General features: G+C 48.3%; 1 protein-coding gene across 1 annotated transcript in view; it reads right to left on the reverse strand.

The window, feature by feature from the left end:
• Positions 1 to 6,410: 6,410 nt before the first annotated feature.
• LOC121581862 (myosin regulatory light chain 2, atrial isoform) overlaps positions 6,411 to 19,012 on the reverse strand; it is a 31,439-nt gene continuing 18,837 nt past the window's right edge. Inside the window, exons 3-7 of the mRNA XM_041897242.1 lie at positions 7,721 to 7,796; positions 7,507 to 7,611; positions 7,051 to 7,129; positions 6,901 to 6,949; positions 6,411 to 6,690 (exon numbers count right to left, since the gene is read on the reverse strand). Coding sequence (XP_041753176.1) covers positions 6,586 to 6,690; positions 6,901 to 6,949; positions 7,051 to 7,129; positions 7,507 to 7,611; positions 7,721 to 7,796 — 414 coding nt within the window. The 3' untranslated portion in view covers positions 6,411 to 6,585. The remainder of the gene's footprint in view (positions 6,691 to 6,900; positions 6,950 to 7,050; positions 7,130 to 7,506; positions 7,612 to 7,720; positions 7,797 to 19,012) is intronic.

The following is a 19,012-nucleotide window of genomic DNA, read 5'->3' on the forward strand; positions in this document are numbered from 1 at the left end:
TCCTAACTTATTTTAATCTAATCTTTTCTCCTAACCTTTAAAAACCTTTTCCACTGATTTATTCACAAAATCCCTTTACCACCAAATTTTTTAGAATATGTGATTGGGAAAGTCCCCACCTGCTTCTGACTTTTTTACACACAGACTTGGCAAACGACTAAACACCTTTTTAGCCTAGCCTGAAATCTCTTAGTGTAAGAATGTAACCCAGAATAACAGTCACCCCTTTTAACTTTATTTTCCAGACAGATTGTCTAATAGACAGTCTAATAGATTATCATCCTTCCTATGATATTATCTTTTTAAGCCAATATGATTCCCAAAAACCCTACTTTTTTAACATCTTCTACCAGACAGCCGTTTAGTGTACATCCTATTGTACAATTCAATTTAAACAATGCATCTCTTCCCAACAATGCAATAACAGTATCTTCTAATATTAGTACCTTAAGAGTAATTAACTGTTTTACTACCTCAAATCCCTATCCTAATTAGTTAATTTTACATAGTGAGATGTTTAACCTCTTTAGGCTGAACACAGATAAGTTTTTCCACTATTCACCATTCTTCTCATAGTCCTCCGGTTTTTACTTCAATTTGTTAGATATTTTCTTCCTAATTGGTGCTACCAGCTGACACCCCCCTTTGTATCTTCTAGGCACTAACAGGTGATCTTCACTTGCTCCTTTATCTTCCTCTGTTGTTTTCCCCTGGCGCATTTCCATCACAGGTAAAGTGACCAACCTGTCCATAATTATAACAGTCTTCTGAAAGTTGCTGGAAGTGTAGCTGAAATCTTCCTCCTCCTTCTAAGCCTTCTCGTCCTCTTCCTCTCCAATTCTGTGTCTGTCCAGAAACTGGCTGTGGATATGGAACACCTGGTACCCCCCTTGGCTGGTACAATTGCATTTGATATTGTTCAGTTGAAGCTGTAACAGTGATTGTTGATTTGGTTCACTCTGATTCTTCATAACCAAAACTTCTCTTCTCCACCAGTTGTATGATTGAGTTTTCTCAGAGTTTCTTCGTCCCTGTTCTTTGTTGTTGACATATCAGGATTCTTCAACAGCTTATATTCTAAGTTCTGTCCTCAAAATATCATCTTCCATCATCTTCTTACTTTTCTTCTGTGATCGATGCGTTTCTGCTTGTCCTCTATCTATTATTCGTCTTCATCTCTGATGCAACAATCACCCTCCTGGATGATCACCGGAAGCTGAGGATAAACATCCCTAAGCTGTACTTCCCTTAGCCTTATCTCTATAGCTTTGTTTATCTTATCGCTGGAATCTTTTATCAGTTTTTGTTTGAGAATGAAGGGCAACATTTGTTTCATTTGCCGGATAACCTAGCAATACTTTAGTTAAAGGATTACCATTTCGTACTATATCAACCGGTGTAATGACTTTTATAGCCTTGATGTCGTTTTTCCCCATTGTAACTACTCTTTTATATTCCTTTATCGTGAATTATTTTATTTTAGCCTATATAGCCTATGGCTTCCCCCCCTTTAATTATTAATATAACCTAAACAACCCGGAAAAAAAAATAATTAAAAATCATGAATACTTAAAACCAATTTTTATTCCTATATCCTATGTCACCAATCTATCTTACCACAACCCATCAGGAAAGTAAATGTAAGTTAGTCAACTTCAAAGCAATCCCAAAAACAAAGCCTTCTAACCTTACAACCCTTTGATTTTTATAAATTCCATTGTTTAATATGCACCCAAGTATCTTAATTGCAGAATAATGTCAGTACCTGATTTCCAACCGAACTGTAATCCAGCCCAGTGATGCACAGAGACTCCAAAATGCAAATTTTATTCAAATGAGTATTTGCCAAGGCTATGTGAAATTGTCATACCATCACATATTTTGTGAACTAGCCTGATATCTGATCCGATCCTCTGCCGCGTCACGTGATGTCACGTCAGCACTTCCTGTATCTCCTCTCTCTCTCCTCTCCTGTCGTATGTCCTATTGCTCCTCTCATATGACAAAAGAACATACACACAGAATAACATTTTAGTAGTTAATGCAATCACTGAGTATTTCCAACCATTCAATATTCGTTCGTTCTACATTCGCTCTAAGAATTAACTCAGGAATAATTATCGATCGCTCAAAAACATTTTATTTAATTTTAATCGTCTTTTAATTATTTAATTCAATTTATTATAATCCGTTACCATATATCTAATTTATAAATTCAATAGGTCACAAAACAAGTTTCATCTTTAACCATCCGCCGATGTAACAACTAGAAGATTCGTGTTAAAATCTCTCCTCTGTCTGTCTATTTCTCCCCCTGCAGGGTAACCCCAGATGGGACCTATGACCCTTACCCACAATGCCGTTTTGTAGTTTTAGCAAATAACCGCATGTCGTAGTTTTAGTGCCGTAAAATCATGCACATGCGCACATCCATTCAAAAATACTTTTTCACCGTGGAAGGGAGATTTTAGATCTCTCCCCCACCCCAAATAGACGGTTAACAATCCTGCTGTACCTCCGTTTTCCCCTCATAGTCAAACAACATTTAACAGCGCTCACAAAACATATAACCTGACTTACACACACAGAGACAAGTTTAAGAGACTTTAATCCATCGCAATGGGGTCTCTAAGGATATCCGTTAGCATGTAGCACGCAACACAATTAGCATTTAGCATTATCATTAGCCGCTATGTACCATGTAGCATGACCCACACTCCAGCATTTAGAATTAGCCTTAGCCGCTATGTACCATGTGGCCTGAAACACAATCAAGCACTTAGAATTAGCCTTAGCCTTTAGCTAACTGCGGCCTACCACGCCCTAAGTACCCTGCATTGTGCCCAAATCATTATCCATATCTCCGCTAACTTTATGCTGCCGTGAATGATGAATATCATATCGAGAGGTTACCCCCAACCAATATCCCGTCGGCTAGAAGAGGAGTATAACATAAATACAATCGTTCAATTCATGGTTCCCAGAACCAACCTGACGAAGTCTAATACGTCCCCAGGATTTGTGGCCCACTCCTACGAGTCGCCCCCGCTGGGGGTCTTTCCAGATTCACAATGCTCTAATATTGCATATACGTATATCTGCCTTTATTCACTACCAATCCATTGTTCTAGACTTCCTATTATTTACCGTTTACCCATCAACCAAATTTAGAATATTTTTCAGACTCCTAGTCAACAGCAATCACACCACACCAGCCCAAAATTCACACTGTACATACTATCCCATTCCCTTTATGAGCAATCGACACAACTAATGCCCAAATTGGGAGAAATCTCACCTTAGCCGGCTTGAGCAGTAGTCAACTCGACACTCAGAAAAGGAACAAAGAACGATGCAATCAGTACCCGTACTGGCCACCATTTGTCGTGTCGCGTCGGCTGCCGGTGGCTATTGCTGTCAAACAAAGAAGTCCGCTTAAGCTGTACCTTGATTAGAAGTCTTTATTCATTATCACAAGCTTACAGCATAAGTTTACAGACTCGCGAGGTCTGGAGAGCAGTGTCCTCCAATTCTAATGGCTGCTCTGCCCTTTCTGTGTCTAGCCCCTATTTATAAACAATGCAAAAAGATGGGTGGCTCCCTCTTCTGGCCAATCACCAGTCTCCCCTGTCTACAACACTCTTCCTGTCTGTTGTATGTGGCGTTACACTAAAACATTCCCTCTTGATACTAAAATCAACATTCTTTCAGTTCCACTTAAAAACATTTAACAACAGCATAATCCCAATACACGACATGCTTTTAGACATCCCCATCTCCTCCTGCATAGTTCCCTTGAAACAGAGTGTTGTATTGGATGCAGAGGGAGAGGCAGCACTAAAACAGCTTTTATTGACCAGCAACAACATGCCTCAGATGAAAACAGCAAAGTTGTTTTGTACAAGTAACGTTTTTGCTTGATACATCAACAAAACCATCCTTTCTTAGAAAACATCCATAAATGCTGTTAGAATTAAATTGCCTAAAATGGTGTGATGCATGGTTTTATTAAATAGTTTTACTATTGTTAAATGTTAATTAACCATTGTAGCAGAAAAAACTTGATGCATTGCAAAAATTACCAAGTATCCACACACATGGACATGAATCAAAAAGTATGTTTTGCTTCATCAGGATGCAACCTTTGTTTTAAACCAAGATGCCACTTTAATTCAACAGAGAGTAAAGATAATTTCACCCACCTTCTCAGATAGGAATCACAGTTCTTGACAGGTTTTGCCTCTTTCTTCACGCCATCTGGTGCCCATGCTATGGATGTATCTATCCCCACGTCTACTCTGCCTGCAGCTCCAGAAGATATAGGCATCTCTGCTTATTCTACAACAACTACATCTCACACTACAAAAACAAACAAATCTTACAAATACCTAAGTCTAGGGACTTAGAAGAGTACAGCTGGTATCCTCAGCCTTGCGTACAAATTTGGCTGTCTAGCTCTGCATCTTTTTTGACCAGGAGAATGTGGTGGTTGTCTGGCAGTGGAGTTTACAAAAGGGTTTGTTGTTGTATCCATGACAACCAAGGTCTAAATGACTGGAACCAGAGCCACATACAGTGGGGGAAAAAAGTATTTAGTCAGCCACCAATTGTGCAAGAGGCCTGTAATTTTCATCATAGGTACACGTCAATTATGACAGACAAATTGAGGAAAAAAAATCCAGAAAATCACATTGTAGGATTTTTAATGAATTTATATGCAAATGATGGTGGGAAACAAGTATTTGGTCACCTACAAACAAGCAAGATTTCTGGCTCTCACAGACCTGTAACTTCTTCTTTAAGAGGCTCCTCTGTCCTCCACTCGTTACCTGTATTAATGGCACCTGTTTGAACTTGTTATCAGTATAAAAGACACCTGTCCACAACCTCAAACAGTCACACTCCAAACTCCACTATGGCCAAGACCAAAGAGCTGTCAAAGGACACCAGAAACAAAATTGTAGACCTGCACCAGGCTGGGAAGACTGAATCTGCAATAGGTAAGCAGCTTGGTTTGAAGAAATCAACTGTGGGAGCAATTATTAGGAAATGGAAGACATACAAGACCACTGATAATCTCCCTCGATCTGGGGCTCCACGCAAGATCTCACCCCGTGGGGTCAAAATGATCACAAGAACGGTGAGCAAAAATCCCAGAACCACACGGGGGACCTAGTGAATGACCTGCAGAGAGCTGGGACCAAAGTAACAAAGCCTACCATCAGTAACACACTACGCCGCCAGGGACTCAAATCCTGCAGTGCCAGACGTGTCCCCCTGCTTAAGCCAGTACATGTCCAGGCCCGTCTGAAGTTTGCTAGAGTGCATTTGGATGATCCAGAAGAGGATTGGGAGAATGTCATATGGTCAGATGAAACCAAAATAGAACTTTTTGATAAAAACTCAACTTGTCGTGTTTGGAGGACAAAGAATGCTGAGTTGCATCCAAAGAACACCATACCTACTGTGAAGCATGGGGGGTGGAAACATCATGCTTTGGGGCTGTTTTTCTGCAAAGGGACCAGGACGACTGATCCGTGTAAAGGAAAGAATGAATGGGGCCATGTATCGTGAGATTTTGAGTGAAAACATCCTTCCATCAGCAAGGGCATTGAAGATGAAACGTGGCTGGGTCTTTCAGCATGACAATGATCCCAAACACACCGCCCGGGCAACGAAGGAGTGGCTTCGTAAGAAGCATTTCAAGGTCCTGGAGTGGCCTAGCCAGTCTCCAGATCTCAACCCCATAGAAAATCTTTGGAGGGAGTTGAAAGTCCGTGTTGCCCAGCGACAGCCCCAAAACATCACTGCTCTAGAGGAGATCTGCATGGAGGAATGGGCCAAAATACCAGCAACAGTGTGTGAAAACCTTGTGAAGACTTACAGAAAACGTATGACCTGTGTCATTACCAACAAAGGGTATATAACAAAGTATTGAGAAACTTTTGTTATTGACCAAATACTTATTTTCCACCATAATTTGCAAATAAATTCATTAAAAATCCTACAATGTGATTTTCTGGATTATTTTTCCTCATTTTGTCTGTCATAGTTGATGTGTACCTATGATGAAAATTACAGGCCTCTCTCATCTTTTTAAGTGGGAGAACTTGCACAATTGGTGGCTGACTAAATACTTTTTCCCCCACTGTATAAATATATGGCTCTGACTGGAACTACACAGCCTCATTGCAGTGTGGCCCTTTCTCCTGAATATGCCCCAAAATATATATATATTTGGGGTATTCATCTAAATCTTGCAGTGTTTGATGGGGATATGGATGTGGGGGATTAAATATGTTGAATTTAGTATGTTTTGCTTTGTTTTGTAGTGTTCAGGTGTAGTTTGTGAGTTTTGTTTCCGGTTCCGTGTCAGACAGCTGTCAGAATCAAGAGTTTGTACGACTATAAAGATGACAACACTTTAATTCAACTGCGACATCTAAATGTAACCACAAACAAGCGTAAACATTTCACAGACAGGTGTTGATTTTTTACATTTTCTTTAGTGGATTGGCAAAAGACAAGCACAGAGGAGATTCCAGTTCTGCCCTATCAGGGGTCAGGGGTGAATGCGGAAGGTCTTTAGGACTCCTCCTTCTCGTCTCCGTGTGTGATGATGTAACACAGTGACTTGTAGTCGATGTTGCCGGCCACGTCAATTGGAGCCACAGAGAAGGCCTGATCCACCTGAGGATTTAATCAGGAGAGGACAGTGGGGTTAGGCAAATCATTGGGAACGGATCAAAATAAATGTGCACAGATATTGATTCTACTGTCCATGTAGGACTGCATTACTGATTGAATGAGCGATCCCTCTCTCTCTCTAGTAATTTGTCAACTGTGTTATTTATGTATTCTTCTTGTTAAGTAGGTAAGATGGAGTTCGACATTACCAACCTCATCTGCTGTGAATTTATCAGCCTGGTTCATCAGTAATCGTCTAAACCTAAAAAAAAAGACAGAACAAATTAATAAACTACTATCCACATTATACTCTACGTCATTGCACAGTTTGGCAACCTAGGAAGAGATTAAAATGATACTGACTCATCCTTGTTGACGAAGCCTGTGCCGTTTGGGTCAAAGAGCTTGAAGGCAGCGAGGATGGTGTCCTCAGGGTCTGTGCCTGTAGGGTGAGAGTTACAGTATATTCCAGAGTTCAGCTAACACGGACAAGCCAGCCAGACACACACACACACACACACACACACACACACACACACACACACACACACACACACACACACACACACACACACACACACACACACACACACACACACACACACACACACACACACACACACACACACACACCATCCAGCCTAATAACCAACAGTGTAACCCACAGTAAATTACATAACATCATAACATTGATATCACAACATTCATACAGAGGAAACACTGATGAATGACTGTCCCTATGGCAAAATTAAAATAGGTTTTGGTCAGCTTTCTAAATGTGAAGTAGAGTGTGTGAGAAGCAGAGGGATGTGGTTTCACCGTTGAGTTTCTCCCCAAACAAAGAGAGGAACACGGTGAAGTTGATGGGACCCTTCCCCTCGTTCAACATCTCATCCAGCTCCTCATCCTTTACGTTCAGCTTTCCTGTGACACAAAAAACTAATGAATATACCAACATATGCACATGAACGCATGCACACATGCACACACACACACAGACACACACACATTTGTAAAGAGACTATCATAATACCTAGCTGTCCATAGGTTTCCCTCAGATCCTGTTTTTTGATGACACCATCTCTGTCTTGGTCAATACAGCCGAAGGCCTGGAGACAGACACAGTACAGCCATAAGTTAGTAACAGTGGTGTAAAGTAACTAATACAAATACTTTGAAGTACTACTTAAGTAGTTTTTTAGGGGTATCTGTTCTGTACTTTACTATTTATATTTTTGACAACTTTTACTTTTACTCCCATACATTTTCCCTGACATCCAAAAGTACTTGTTCGATTTCGAATGCTCAGGCAGGATAGCAATATAATCTAATTCACGCACCTATCAATATAACAAGTTATGTAGCACTATATTGGATCACTCCAATATGGGATCCTTCCACGCGGCAGGATACATTCAGAGTAAGGATTTCAGATTATTCCCATGTACCGGGTAGTGCTGAGGTTGCAGCTGACCCCTTAAAAAGCTGCCACCGCACTACTTCCTCCTCTTCCTTTTCTCTGCTCATTCCAGAGAGGATTTGCTTGATAAGAGCTCTATGTTAGAGTGTATAAGGGCAGAAGTATACCCGCAGCTATTCAATAACTTGGAGCAGCTAGATAGCTAGCTTCTCCATCTGGGTGCTCTACTGTCCCCCCACTCTGTTTGGCTTGTGCCATCTCGTTTGGGTTTTGTTGTTGTTTTTTTTTTACTTGTGACAGAGTGCACCAACAAGGGGTGATGCTCAGTTTGGTCGCCCCGTATTGTGGTGCTGAGGGTTCATCTTAGTTGTCTGTGTGACCTAGGTTGATACTGTAGGTCCGTAGTAATCTTTACCACACTGAACCAAAATATTAATGCAACATGCAACAATTTCAGATTTTACTGAGTTTCAGTTCATATAAGGAAATCATCATTAGGCCCTAATCTATGGCGTTGTCACGACTTCCTCCGAGGCTGCCTCCTCTCCTTGTTCGGGCAGGCTTTGGCGTTCATCATCACCGGTCTTCTAGCCACTGCCACTCCTCATCTCATCATTCCATTTGTTTTGTCTTGTTTATTACACACACCTGGTTCATATCCCCTCATCAGTATCTGTATAAGTGTTCCCTCTGCCCCCTTGTCTTTGTGTGTGATTGTTTATTGTGAGGATAGTGAAGCTAGGTGGAGCTCCGTGTATTTTGTATCGCCGGGATATTTCCCTGTGTGCCGTGTATTTACAGTGCGCCTGTTTTGCGCTCTAGAGTGTTTTGACGCATTTCTGCGTAACTCTGTAATGGCGGAATAAAGCCTGTTATTCTGTTATTTACCCTCCTGCGCCTGACTCCTTCGACATCATCTCATCACAGAATCACACACCAGACATGGAGTCAGCAGGAGAGGAGCACATGCCTGGAGTCGTGGCATGGGTCCGGGAGCATTCGACGATGCTAGCCAGCTTGGGTCGTCCAACGCCTGGAGAGGAGAGGACCAGATCTTTCGGGACCAGCTGAGCGACCGGATCAAGCCACCGACACCCCAGCAGCCAGAGGGATCCATTTATCCCGACCACGGGATTTCGACGGGACAGCTGCCCTCTGCCAGTGATTCCTCCTACAACTGGAATTTACTATTCGAACATCAGCCCGGCTCCATCGGAGCGGGAGAAGGTGTCCGCCCTCGTCTCCTGCCTCTTGGGGAAAGCCCTGGAGTGGGCCAACGCGGTCTGGAGTGAAGGAGGAGCCGCGTTGGACAACTACGGGGAGTTTGCTCGCCTCTTTCGGGCCGTCTTCGATCCCCCGCTCGAAGATAGAGAGGCGGGCAAGCGGCTGGTCCACCTGAGGTAGGGGATGAAGACCGCGCAGGACTTCGCCCTGGAGTTCCGGACTCTAGCGGCTGGATCCGGGTGGAGCTAGCGGCCCTCATCGACTACTTCCGGTGCCATCTATGAGAGGACGTCCAAAGGGAGCTAGCCTGCCGGGACACCATGTTGTCCTTCAACCCCCCCCAATCCGGATCCCGAGGACATGGAGCTGGGTGGAGCTGCGATCCGGGAGAGCGGAGGACGACAGCGCCAGTGTCACTCTCGTGGAACGAGAGGACATTCTCCTGCACGCTGCTGTCGGCGTTCTTTTGGGTCTGAAGGCGGCAGTCAGGGCTCTCTCATGTCACCCCAGGTATCGAACACCCACATGCGTTCAGAGCCCTCTGCTGCACACTGTACCCTACACATCCACTTTCCTGATTACACAGTAGTTCCCCAGTGTAAGGCGCTGGTCGATTCAGGCGCAGCTGGGAACTTTATGGACAGGTCATTTGCACATAGTCTAGGCATTACATTGGGTCCCCTATCCATTCCACTCCCCATCAACCATTAGGGTCCGGGTTCGTTAGGGAAGTTACAGCACCAGTCAATATGGTTACGCATGAGACCCATAGCAAGCAAGTCACCTTTTTTATTATTGAGTCTCCTGATTTCCCTGTTGTGTTAGGTCTTCCCTGGTTAGCACTACACAACCCCACCTTTTCATGGCCGCAGAGGGTTCTCACGGGGTGGTCGCGAGAGTGTCAGGGTAGGTGTATAGGTATTTACGTTGGTGCAACCACGGTGGAAATTCCAGACACTACCGTGCACATTCCCCCCGAATACCCTGATTTGGCACACGCGTTTTCCAAAACGCAGGCGACCAAATTACCATCTCATTGGGCGGGGGATTGCGCGATAAACCTCCGGGTAGACGCTGTGCCTCCCAGGAGTCATGTGTATCCCCTGTCGCAGGCTGAAACGGAGGCGATGGAGACATACGTCTCCGAGTCCCTGCGCCAGGGGTTCATTCATTCGCCCTTCCACTTTGCCCGCCTCCTCAAGTTTATTTTTTGTGAAGAAGAAAGACGGAGGTCTGTGCCCTTGCATTGATTACTGAGCACTGAACAAGGGGACAATACGTTATAGTTATCCTCTACCCCTCATTCCATCTGTGATCGAGTCAATGCATGGGGCGCGCTTCTTCAGAAAATTTGATCTGGTGCGTGTCCGAGAGTGGGACGAGTGGAAGACAGCATTCAGCACAACCACGGGGCATTACAAATACCTGGTGATGCCTTACGGTTTGATAAATGCTCCATCTGTCTTCCATTCCTTTGTGAACGAGGTGTTTCGGGACATGCATGGTCGCGGTGTAGCAGTCTACATCAATGACATTCTGGTGTATTCCGCTACATGCGCCGAGCATGTGTCCCTGGTTCGCAAAGTGCTGGCCCGACTGTTGGAACATGACCTTTATGCCAAGGTAGAAAAGTGTCTGTTTTTCCAACAGTGCGTCTCCTTCCTTGGATACCGCATTACCACCTCAGGTGTGGAAATGGAGGGAGATCGCATTTCAGCCGTGCGTAATTGGCCGACTCCAACCACTGTCAAGGAGGTGCAGCGCTTTATTGGCTTTGCCAACTACTATCAGAGGTTTATCCGTGGCTTTGGCAAGGTCGCAGCTCCCATCACATCTCTGTTGAAGGGTGGGCCGTCCCGGCTCCGCTGGTCTGCTGAAGCTGACAGGGCCTTCAGTAACCTGAGGGTTCTGTTCACCTCAGCCCTGGTACTGGCCCATCCCGATCCATCACTACCATTCGTAGTGGAGGTGGATGCGTCCGAGGTAGGGATAGGCGCTGTCCTATCTCAACGCTCGGGCACGCCACCCAAGCTCCGCCCCTGTGCCTTCTTCTCCAAGAAGCTCAGCCAGGCGGAGCAGAACTACGACATTGGCGTTGGTGATCGGGAGCTGTTGGCTGTTGTCCGAGCCCTGACCGCGTGGAGGCACTGGCTCGAGGGGGCGAAACACCCTTTCCTCGTCTGGATGGGCCACCGTAACCTGGAGTAATAATAATAATAATAATAATAATATGCCATTTAGCAGACGCTTTTATCCAAAGCGACTTACAGTCATGCGTGCATACATTTTTGTGTATGGGTGGTCCCGGGGATCGAACCCACTACCTTGGCGTTACAAGCGCCGTGCTCTACCAGCTGAGCTACAGAGTACATCCGGGCAGCGAAGAGGCTGAACCTTCGCCAGGTCAGGTGGGCCCTATTCTTCACCCGGTTTGATTTACTCTGTCTTACAGTGAGGGGAAAAAGTATTTGATCCCCTGCTGATTTTGTACGTGTCACGGTTCAGACAGACGACAAGAGGACCACAATTGCGTCACACCAGAAAGTTTATTTAAACTTAAGGGGAAAGGGATGTAGGGAGTGAGTGAAGGCTCCAGGGGTTATCCCGTCCGATGTGCTGGGTCTGTGCCTCCCCCCAGTGGCAGCGATGCGTCCGATGACGCCGGTGGTTGGTGGTCCAGAAGTCCTGGGGGGGGGAGGAAACACAGACACAACGGGGCGGAATGAAACCAGGCAGCAGTACAGTTCAAGGGAAATCCAAAATACGTAGTAGCAAGGCAGAAGGCTGGTCAGAGTTACCGGGATTGAAGAGTAGTCAGGAGTCGTAATGGCAGAAGCAGGTCTGGATCTCCTGAGGCAGAAGAGTATCCAAAAACCAGGCAGGTCCGGGGTCACAAAACCAGGGTGAGCCAGAAGCGCGAGCAAACAGGTTCCGGGTGTGAGCTTTGCAGACGATCTGACACCGGAGAGCTGAAAGACAGGGCCTAAATACTGGGAGAGGTTAGTGGGTAATGCAGCGCAGCTGGCAGAGTAATTAGAGCCGAGCAGAGCAGGGACAGGTGGAGCTAGTTAGGCTGAGTAGAGAGAGGGAGGTGAGCAGAGTGGAAGATAGTGGAAACCAATTAAGGTGGTAACCCGGTGGAGTGAGAGGGCTCATGACAGAACCCCCAAGGGACGGCCCCAGAAGTCCCAAGAGCAACACCACGCCGGGCGGGAGGAGGGGAGCCGGAGGAGGGCTAGAACTCCTCCGAACGGTCCGAGTGAACGTCCTCATCCTCGGAGGAAGCCGGAGGGCCGTGGTCGGGAGATGGGACAGGTCCCGAGACAGGGTCAGGCACAGGACAGGAAGCCGAGCGGGCCGGACGGTTAGGGACCCCTCTGGGGCGGCCCCCTACGGATTGCAGGTTGATCAGGATGCCGTTGGTGGAAAGCGGTGATGAGAGTCCTATCCACAATCCGACTAGCTGGCACCCAGGTCCTTTCCTCAGGTCCATAGCCCTCCCAGTCAATGAGGTACTGGAGACCCCTACCCCTCCGTCTGGACCGAAGCAGGCGGCGGACGGTGTAAACCAGACCACCTTCGACGAGCCGTGGAGGAGGAGGACAAGGCGCAGCAGGGACCAGCGGACTCCTGGGCACAGGCAGGGGCTGCAGCAATCCGGCTGGGGGCTGGCAGGACGACTTGTGTTGGTTGCAGATGGGGCAGGCTTGGACGAATTCCCGTACATCCTTCCTCAGAGAGGGCCACCAGAACCTCTGGGCGAGCAGGTTGTAAGTGCGGGTGGAGCCAGGGTGACAAGCTAGGCGGGAGTCATGTCCCCACTGAACGACCTGGGACCTCAGGTCTTCGGGGACAAAAAGGCGGTCAGCTGGGCAAGTGCTGGGACCTGGCTGGTTACGGAGAGCCTCCAGCACCTGTTCCTCAACAGCCCAGGTCAGAGCTGCAACGATGCAGGGACTTGGCAGAATCGACACAGGGTCCTTGGAGGGGTCAGGAGCGGAGTTAGTAGGTACTGGCCGAGGGGGTAGTGCGGCGGCAAGCAGGCAGGTTCGGTGGCAGTCCTCTCCCCACTCCCTGATCACCCCCGGTCACCCAGTCGAGCTGAGGGTTGTGCCGGCGGAGCCATGGGTAACCCAGGATGAGGGGTTGGCCTGGAGAGGGGAGCAGGTGAAACTGGATAGTTTCTTGATGGTTTCCGGACAGACCCATCGAGACCGGGGCCGTGACATGAGTGACCGATCCGAGTAAGTGTCCGTCCAGTGCCCGGGCAGGAATAGGAGGTGTCAAACGGAGGTTCTCCAGTCCCAGTTGGCGTGCCAGCTTGATGTCCATTATGTTGGCTTCGGCGCCAGAATCCACCAGAGCAGCCAGGGTGTGAGTTGAGTCCGGGAGGCGGAGGTGAACTTGCAGCAGGGGGTTTGCGGTCGGAGGACTGGATGGTCATTGAACTCAACCGGACTCCCCCTATGCCCGGTGAGCTTCGGCCCTTTAAAGGGCAGGTTACCACACGATGTCCATCACCTCCACAATAGAGGCAGAGGTTTGAGGTGAAGCTGTCGCTGGCGCTCTGCAGGAGTGAGAGAGGCTCGCCCAATCTCCATAGGCTCAGACTGATCAAGCTGACCTGGGTGAGTGGCAGTAGATGACAGGAACCCAGTCGGATCTCTCCGAATGCCGGTAGTAGGTGGACCTTGGCGCCCCTCTCACGACGACGGGTCTGTATCCTACTGTCGATCCTGACAGTCAGTGCGATGGCTTCATCAAGAGTGGAAGGCAGTTCCTGGGAGACCAACTCGTCCTTGATATAGTCAGCCAAACTATGGAAGAACGCGTCCACCAACGATGGTGTGTTCCAAGAACTTCGTCTAGCCAGGGTTCGGAAGTCGATGGAATGGTCTGCGACTGTACGTCTGCCTTGTCGAATACTGAACAGTTCACGAGACGCCTCTGCGGTTGGTGAATCCAGGTCAAACACCTTCAGCATCTCCCTCAGCAAACAGGTCGAAGGTTGCACATGCGGGGGTTTGACGTTCGAACTCTGCTGTTCCCCAGAGTCGAGCTCGGCCCGTCAGGTGAGTGATGGCATACCCAACCTTAGCCCCTCCGTGGCGAAGGTCCTTGGCTGCAAGGAGAACTGAAGTCGGCAGCTAGTCAGGAATGGCCGGACCTGGGTTGAATCGCCGTTGAACCGCTCGGGGTTTCCAATCTTGGGTTCCGGAGCAGCGGCTGCAAAGACCGGGGCAGGTAACTCGGGGGCAGGGCTGGTGGGCAGACTGGCTGGGGTCAGGTTGGTGAGGAGTTGAATGATCATGGCGAGTTGTTGTTGCTGCTGCTGGGACTGCTGCTGGTGCTGCTGGAACTGCTGATGCTGTTGGTAGCCGGCCTGAAGCAGAGAGGGTGATGTCGCCGCTCATGCGGCCTAGCTCTCTCTCAGTGTGTTCCAGGCGTAGCATGGCGGTGGGTTGCTCAGGTTCTTCGGTTTCCATGTCGGGGGAAGTGTGCGCTGGGTCCATGATGGTCAGATCGTACTGTCACGGTTCAGACAGACGACAAGAGGACCACAATTGCGTCACACCAGAAAGTTTATTTAAACTTAAGGGGAAAGGGATGTAGGGAGTGAGTGAAGGCTCCAGGGGTTATCCCGTCCGATGTGCTGGGTCTGTGCCTCCCCCAGTGGCAGCGATGCGTCCGATGACGCCGGTGGTTGGTGGTCCAGAAGTCCTGGGGGGAGGAAACACAGACACAACGGGGCGGAATGAAACCAGGCAGCAGTACAGTTCAAGGGAAATCCAAAATACGTAGTAGCAAGGCAGAAGGCTGGTCAGAGTTACCGGGATTGAAGAGTAGTCAGGAGTCGTAATGGCAGAAGCAGGTCTGGATCTCCTGAGGCAGAAGAGTATCCAAAAACCAGGCAGGTCCGGGGTCACAAAACCAGGGTGAGCCAGAAGCGCGAGCAAACAGGTTCCGGGTGTGAGCTTTGCAGACGATCTGACACCGGAGAGCTGAAAGACAGGGCCTAAATACTGGGAGAGGTTAGTGGGTAATGCAGCGCAGCTGGCAGAGTAATTAGAGCCGAGCAGAGCAGGGACAGGTGGAGCTAGTTAGGCTGAGTAGAGAGAGGGAGGTGAGCAGAGTGGAAGATAGTGGAAACCAATTAAGGTGGTAACCCGGTGGAGTGAGAGGGCTCATGACAGTACGTTTGCCCACTGACAAAGAAATGATCAGTCTATAATTTTAATGGTAGGTTTATTTGAACAGTGAGAGACAGAATAACAACAAAAAAATCCAGAAAAACGCATGTCAAAAATGTTATAAATTGATTTGCATTTTAATGAGGGAAATAAGTATTTGACCCCCTCTCAATCAGAAGGATTTCTGGCTCCCAGTTGTCTTTTATACAGGTAACGAGCTGAGATTAGGAGCACACTCTTAAAGGGAGTGCTCCTAATCTCAGTTTGTTACCTGAATAAAAGACACCTGTCCACAGAAGCAATCAATCAATCAGATTCCAAACTCTCCACCATGGCCAAGACCAAATAGCTCTCCAAGGATGTCAGGGACAAGATTGTAGACCTACAGAAGGCTGAAATGGGCTACAAGACCATCGCCAAGCAGCTTGGTGAGAAGGTGACAACAGTTGGTGTGATTATTTGCAAATGGAAGAAACACAAAAGACCTGTCAATCTCCCTCGGCCTGGGGCTCCATGCAAGATCTCACCTCTTGGAGTTGCAATGATCATGAGAACGGTGAGGAATCAGCCCAGAACTACACGGGAGGATCTTGTCAATGATCTGAAGGCAGCTGGGACCATCGACACCAAGAAAACAATTGGAAACACACTACGCCGTGAAGGACTGAAATCCTGCAGCGCCCGCAAGGTCCCCCTGCTCAAGAAAGCACATATACATGCCCGTCTGAAGTTTGCCAATGAACATCTGAATGATTCAGAGGAGACCTGGGTGAAAGTGTTGTGGTGAGATGAGACCAAAATGGAGCTCTTTGGCATCAACTCAACTCGCCGTGTTTGGAGGAGGAGGAATGCTGCCTATGACCCCAAGAACATATTTACGTAATTTAGCAGACCCTATTTTTTTATTTTTTTTCATACTGGCCCCCTGTGGGAAACCCACAACCCTGGTGTTGCAAACGCCTTGCTCTACCAACTGAGCTACATCCCTGCCGGCCATTCCCTCCCCTACCCTGGACGAATTGTGCGCCGCCCCATGGGTCTCCCCATGGGTCTCCCGGTCGCGGCCGGCTACGACAGAGCCTGGATTCGCACCAGGATCTCTAGTGGCACAGCTGCCTTAGACCACTGTGCCACTCAGGAGTCCCCACTGTCAAACATGGAGGTGGAAACATTATGCTTTGGGGGTGTTTTTCTGCTAAGGGGACAGGACAACTTCATCGCATCAAAGGGACGATGGACGGGGCCATGTACCGTCAAATCTTGGGTGAGAACCTCCTTCCCTCAGCCAGGGCATTGAAAATGGGTTGTGGATGGGTATTCCAGCATGACAATGACCCAAAACACACGGCCAAGGCAACAAAGGAGTGACTCAAGAAGAGTGGCCTAGCCAGTCTCCAGACCTTGATCCCATAGAAAATCTATAGAGGGAGCTGAAGGTTTGAGTTGCCAAACGTCAGCCTCGAAACCTTAATGACTTGGAGAAGATCTGCAAAGAGGAGTGGGACAAAATCCTTCCTGAGATGTGTGCAAACGTGGTGGCCAACTACAAGAAACGTCTGACCTCTGTGATTGTCAACAAGGGTTCTGCCACCAAGTACTAAGTAATGTTTTGCAGAGGGGTCAAATACTTATTTCCCTCATTAAAATGCAAATCAATATATATATTTTTTACATGTTTTTCTGGATTTTTTTGTTGTTATTCTGTCTAACACTGTTCAAATAAACCTACCATTAAAATTATAGACTGATCATGTCTTTGTCAGTGGGCAAACGTACAAAATCAGCAGGGGATCAAATACTTTTTTCCCTCACTGTACATCCCGGGTATGATGAACGTGAAGGCAGACGCACTGTCACAGCTGTACGACACAGAGGAGAGGCCCATAGACAACACCCCCATACTCCCGGCCTCCTGCATTGTGGCGCTGGTAGTGTGGGTGATGGACGCGTACATAGAGCAGGCGTTACGCACAGAGCCATCTCCACCTCAGTGTCCAGCTGGGCTGCAATACGTGCCGTCTCTTGTCCATGACCGTCTGATCTATTGGGCACACACGTCCCTCTCCTCTGGTCACTCAGGTATCGGTCGTACAGTGCACTGCCTGACCGGAAAGTACTGGTGGCCTACCTTGACTAAGGACATGAGGGTGTATGTCTCCTGCTGCTCGGTGTGTGCCCAGAGTTAGGCACCTCCCAGTGGGTAAGTTACAGCCCTTACCAGTTCCACAACGGCCATGGTCCCACTGTATTGACTTCCTTACTGATCTTCCCCTCTCTCAAGGTAACACCACCATCCTGGTCGTTGTGGACCGCTTTTCCAAAGCCTGCCGCCTACCGCCTCCTTCCTCTGCCCGGTCTCCCCACGGCCCTGCAGACTGCAGAGGCCCTGTTTACACACGTTTTCCGGCACTACAGGGTGCCAGAGGACATAGTGTCTGACCGGGGTCCCCAGTTCTCATCCAGGGTCTGGAAGGCGTTCATGGAACGTCTGGGGGTCTCGGTCAGCCTGACCTCTGGTTTTCACCCCGAGTCTAATGGGCAGGTGGAACGGGTGAATCAGAATGTGGGTAGGTTCCTGTGGTCCTACTGCCAGGACCGGCCGGGGGAGTGGTCGGTGTTCTTGCCATTGGCCGAATATGCCCAGAACTCTCTCCGCCACTCCTCCACTAACCTAACGACATTTCAATGTGTTTTAGGTTATCAGCCGGTTCTGGCACTGTGGCATCAGAGCCAGACCGAGGCTCCTGCGGTGGATGACTGGTTTTGGCTGACCCGGAATCTGCACCTCCGCCTGACCTGCCGAAAGCTGAACCAGCGGTTTGTGGGGCCATTGAAAGTCCTGAGGAGAACAAACAAGGTTACTTACAGGTTACTACTCCCTCCTGATTACCACATTAACCCCTCGTTCCATGTGTCTCTCCTCAGGCCGGTGGTGGCTTGTCCGCTCCAGGAGTCTGAGGTGCGGGAGGTCCCTCCGCCACCTCTGGACATCGAGGGGGCCCCGGCGTACTCCGTCCATTCCATCCTGGATTGGAGGCGTCGGGTGGGGGCCTTCAGTACCTCGTGGAGTGGGAGGGGTACGATCCGGAGGAGCAGTGCTGGGTCCCAGTGAGGGATATCCTTGATCCCTCCCTGTTGCGGGATTTTCACCGTCGCCATCCGGCTCCGCATCCTCCTGGCCGTCCCCGAGGCCGGTGTCGGCGTGCTGCTGGAGCTGCACGTCAAGGGGGGTACTGTAATTACTTCCTCCGAAGCTGCCACCTCTCCTTGTTTGGGCAGGCTTCGGCGTTCGTCGTCACCGGCCTTCTAGCCACTGCCGCTCCGCATCTCATCATTCCATTTGTTTTGTCTTGTTTATTACACACACCTGGTTCATATCCCCTCATCAGTACCTGTATAAGTGTTCCCTCTGCCCCCTTGTCTTTGTGTGTGATTGTTTATTGTGGAGGATAGTGAATCTCGGTGGAGCTCCATGTATTTTGTATCGCCG

Source organism: Coregonus clupeaformis, chromosome 18 (assembly GCF_020615455.1).
Source record: "Coregonus clupeaformis isolate EN_2021a chromosome 18, ASM2061545v1, whole genome shotgun sequence".
Classification (NCBI taxonomy): domain Eukaryota; kingdom Metazoa; phylum Chordata; class Actinopteri; order Salmoniformes; family Salmonidae; genus Coregonus; species Coregonus clupeaformis.